The 4,305-nt window shown below is 66.8% G+C and overlaps 1 protein-coding gene across 1 annotated transcript in view; it reads left to right on the forward strand.

Annotated features, from left to right (window-relative positions):
• Window positions 1-3,607, forward strand: part of IL17REL (interleukin 17 receptor E-like) — a 5,707-nt gene extending 2,100 nt beyond the window's left edge. The window contains exons 5-16 of the mRNA XM_008568966.1: window positions 161-232; window positions 310-364; window positions 817-836; window positions 932-1,087; window positions 1,155-1,199; window positions 1,438-1,495; window positions 1,663-1,745; window positions 2,071-2,157; window positions 2,379-2,482; window positions 2,602-2,716; window positions 3,151-3,377; window positions 3,556-3,607. Coding sequence (XP_008567188.1) covers window positions 161-232; window positions 310-364; window positions 817-836; window positions 932-1,087; window positions 1,155-1,199; window positions 1,438-1,495; window positions 1,663-1,745; window positions 2,071-2,157; window positions 2,379-2,482; window positions 2,602-2,716; window positions 3,151-3,377; window positions 3,556-3,607 — 1,074 coding nt within the window. The remainder of the gene's footprint in view (window positions 1-160; window positions 233-309; window positions 365-816; window positions 837-931; window positions 1,088-1,154; window positions 1,200-1,437; window positions 1,496-1,662; window positions 1,746-2,070; window positions 2,158-2,378; window positions 2,483-2,601; window positions 2,717-3,150; window positions 3,378-3,555) is intronic.
• Window positions 3,608-4,305: the final 698 nt, after the last annotated feature.

Genomic DNA, 4,305 nt, shown 5'->3' on the forward strand with positions numbered 1-4,305 from the left:
CCGCCTAGCCCCAGACCACGTCCCAGGGCCCCGCCCCGCCCCAGGGCCCCGCCCACCCCAGAACACGCCCCAGGGACCTCCCGCCCGGAGCCCCGCCCATCCCATCTCAGCCCCAGGGTCCCCGCCGGCCCGGGTCCCTGATCCCCCTCCCTCGGCTCAGGTGACCGTCAACAGCGTCTCGCAGACCGTCTCTCTGCCCTACAGCCAGGAGCTGCCGTGCCTGTGCCTGGAGGTCAGTGCGGGTGTGGCCTCGACTGCGGGCGGGGACACAGGGGTGAGTGGTCCGCGCTGACCCGGCCCCTCCCGCAGGGCTGGTCTGCGACCCCGGACGCCGTGCGGACCCAGATCTGCCCCTTTGAACATGGCAAGTGCCCTGTGGTGCGGGGGTGCGGGGTGCCCCGCTGCGAGGGCAGCATGTGGGGGGAGGAGGCATGGGGGTGGCACACCGCGCTTGCTCAGGAGGCCTGTGGTCAAGGGTCTGTCCTGGGCACGCTCCCCGCCAGGCAGCACCTGCACAGCACACGTGGGCACGTGCGGGGGCCTAGCTCACCTGGAAGAACCCAGTCTTGTTGAGAGGGGCACTATGAGTGCTGCAGGGGTGTGCCCCGCCCTTGGCTCTGCTCAGTGACACTGCACGTGCACACACACACACAGGCACACACCTGTGCACAGCCTCTGGCCAGGACTCGGGGACCCACAAGAGAACTACAGCTGACCCCTGGCCCAAAGGTCACTTGAGTGGGTGTGAGGTCCTCGGACCCACTGGCAGCCAGGGTGGGACCCAGCTGACCTGTGCCTGGGGGAGGGTCCCTACAGACACAGAGGCGCTGTGGGACGCCATCCACTACCACCCGGTGAGCCAGGCGCTGACCTGGGAGCCTGCCTGCCCTGTGAGCGGCCGTGTGAGCCTGTGCTGGAGCCCGGAGCAGAGGCGCTGTGGGACGCCATCCACTACCACCCGGTGAGCCAGGTGCTGACCTGGGAGCCTGCCTGCCCTGTGAGCGGCCGTGTGAGCCTGTGCTGGAGCCCGGAGCCCGGGGCCCACTGCCATGAGCTGCAGCACTCCAGCCGACCCGCGCATGGCAGGGTGAGTGCCACTGGGCAGGGATGGGGGTGGGCATGAGTGGCCATGGCCTGACCTGAGCCCTTCTCAGGTACAGTACCCGCTGGTGGACACGCAGCCCCAGCTCTGCCTGAAGGTGAGTTGGCAAAGCAGCTGCCCCGGGCACTGCCCACATGGGGGAGGGGCCTTTCCCAGCCCCCAAGTCCGGCCTCCCAGCTGCCCCTCGGCCCCTCCTCCTGGTCTGATGGTGGTGGTGCTATGGCCCAGGGAGGGGGCGCTGGCTCCAGACTCCCCGAGGGCAAAGGTGGCCCAGCCCGTCCCAGCCTCCAATCCCCCACATCCCCCACACCTGCGCCCCTCATTCCTTTCTGCAGTTCTCCACCGGCTTGGATGTCCGGGTGAGGTGCCCTTTCAAACAAGGCCACTTTCCAGGTGAGTGCTCTGTGGGGGCAGCATAGGGGCGTGTGGGAGGGGAGGCTGGCTTGGGCCTCTGCAGCAAACAGTGCCCTTTACTTGGCTGGTGTAGACAGCTCTTGGTCTGGGGGAGGTGGGTGGGCAGGGTGCTGGGGCTGCCAGGCCTCACCCCTCCACCCCCACAGCCTGGAAGATGACCGTCCAGCCGGCACCCACGCAGGGCCTCCTCCGGGCCACCTTCTTCTCGCCCAGCCCTGCTCACTTCCAGGTGCGCCTGTGTCCCCAAAGGAAGTCGTGGCTCCTTGCTTGCCACCTGGTGTTCCAGGCCAGCCCCCTCCCTCCAGCCTCAGTGAGCCAGGTGTGCTGGGCACCATCCTAGGGAGGGTGGCAGGACCCCATCCCTTCCCTGCAGTCCTCTCTGCTGCCCGCCTGGCCCCTGAGCCCCCCGGGGTCTGGCCCACCTGGCAGGGAGGGGCAGAGGCCAGCCCTGCTCTGTAGGTGCTGAGAGGGCTGCTGTGGTGCCTGTGGGATAAGGACACAGTGAAGCCTGGCCTGCTCCTCCTGCATTCATTGCCTGTCACCTACCCTTCCAGACTCAGGGTGACCCCACAGGAGACCCTGAGGTTGCCTTCGTGGACATTCCCAGGGACAGGGCCTGTGCCCCTGGCATCTGCATCCAGGTGGGTGGTGAACCGTGCCCCACCCCACCCCCGCCACCCCAACTCCTGTCCCTCCCTCATCAGCCCACAGGGAAGCTCCCACCTCCCCAAAGCTGCCCTGGCTCTGTCTGCCCTGGGAGCCTCTGTGGCAGAGCCTCTCCAGGCCATCCTCTGGGGAACGTGGGTGGTGCAGGTACAGGGAGGGTCACAGGCAGCCGTGTGACAGCTGCCCATGCCTGCAGGGCTGGAGGACCGACGTGCACTTCTCTGTCCCTCAGCAGCTGTGTGACCTCCGATGCAGTGAGTTGGAGCCTGGCCGCAGGGTTCCTGCCTCCCCCTGGGCTGGGTGTGGTGTGCCCTGAACGGGGTGACAGAGCAGCCACCCTCCCCAAGTCAGGATAGGCTTCTGAGCCCAGGTGGAGGCCTGGCCCCATCCCTGACCCACAGCCTCCCGGCTCCTTCCAGACAGTCCTACATCTCTGGGCCTCCCAAACACCCCTCCCCAGCCTCTGTCAGTGGCGTGGCCTCCTCCTCCCCGGTGTCCACCTCCCCTGACCAGGGCTCTGGTTCCACCTGTCCAGTGACTTGAGATGTCCCTCACCCACCCAGTTCAGACTCCCAGGACCTGAGTTCACCAGGAGGACTCTCCCAGTGGGCAGAGCTAACCGCGTGGGTCCTGAGTATGGCCCGGAAGCATGGCGTCTGCCTCAGGGTCAGGGAAGGCCTGGAGCTGGCAGCCCCCCCTGCAAGCTCAGAAGTACCTGGCTCTAGGGTTAGGGTGGACGGCAAGAGCCACGGAGGCAGGAGGGGCCGGAAGAGGAGGGTGAAGCCCGCGTCCAGGCACCCGGCCAGCCAAGGCCCTTCCCAAGAAGCAGCAATGGGCCAGGCAGGGACCTCAGAAATGTCTCCTGAGCTTACCTGAGCAATGCCAGGGCAGCCCACACACTGCCATCCACAAAGACATGTCCAGGGCCCGTGGAGGGACGCTCAGTCTGCATCCGCCTCCTCCAGCAGGGCTTTCAGCCAAGGCTGGACCGCACTTCCCAGCAAAGGTCATCTCCAGCAGAACAAGCCAAAGGGGTTGTGGCCACCCCCAAGGTTTGGCGTCTGGACCAGGACTCACCACCTGCTGGTCAGGTGACCCTAGGAGCTGGCCCCAGCCACTGCCAGAGCCCCAGTGCCATGCTGGGCCAGGCCCAGGGACAGGCCCATGGGGCAGTGGAGGGCCGTGTCCAGCCCAAGTGGGGGTGCACACCATTCTTGGGGTCCAAGAGGGCTTCTCCTCTGCTAGCCCTGTTGTCCCCTGGAAATGGGGCACCTGCCTGCTTCCCATGGCACTGGCTCTTCAGGGTTGGGCAGCCCAGGCAAGGCCTGGTTTGTGCTGGACAGCCTGGGGCAGCTCCCCTTATCTCTCCCCAGCTGCCACCTGTGGGACAGCAGCCTGAGCCAGAGCCTCATCCAGGACAAGTAGGTGCCAGGGCCACATTGCTGGGGTGGGGCAGGAGGCCAGCTCATATTGGGGAACCCCAGAGCCTCTGACAGCCAAGGCCAGGCCCCCCTCTCTCCTGCCCCTCAGAACATGGGGGTGGTCTCACCAGAACCCAGGCTGTGGGGTCCGGCTCTCCAAAGGCCTGCAGCTCCGCAGGGGCTCTCAGGGGTCGGGCCACGGGCCTCGGGCCTCGGGTTAGACAAAATACCTTCAGCCCCCTCCTGAGTGCCCTGGGGACAGGCAGAACTGGGAGGTCTACTCCCTTCCCCAGATAGCCCAGCCCCTGGTCTTCCCTGTCTCTCTCGGACAACTCATGGTCACGGCCACCATCCCTGGCCCTGAAGACGAGGCCCTGGCCTCCTGCCCCAGATTCTGCCCAGAGCACCCCGCACTGGCTGGAGTCCACCTCTGGATGCCGCGGGGCTGGGCCTGCACGTGGCCCCCACCTCACACAGGCCCCTGCCTCTCCCTCCACCCTCCCTTCAAGGATCTGCTGAGAACCTTGGTGCTGGGCGCCACCTGGAGCACCCGTCCCGCCCGGACCCCTCGCAGAGGTCAGGCCACCGTCTCTGCCTCCCCAGCCCCCAGCCCTGCCTGTCTGGCAAGGGTTATCGCTTCCAGGAGCCATCTGCTGCTAAGTGCCATTCTCAGATGTTTGACGCTCCCTGGGAACCCCTGTG

The sequence above is a fragment of the Galeopterus variegatus genome, unplaced genomic scaffold (assembly GCF_000696425.1).
Source record: "Galeopterus variegatus unplaced genomic scaffold, G_variegatus-3.0.2 Scaffold454, whole genome shotgun sequence".
Lineage (NCBI taxonomy): Eukaryota > Metazoa > Chordata > Mammalia > Dermoptera > Cynocephalidae > Galeopterus > Galeopterus variegatus.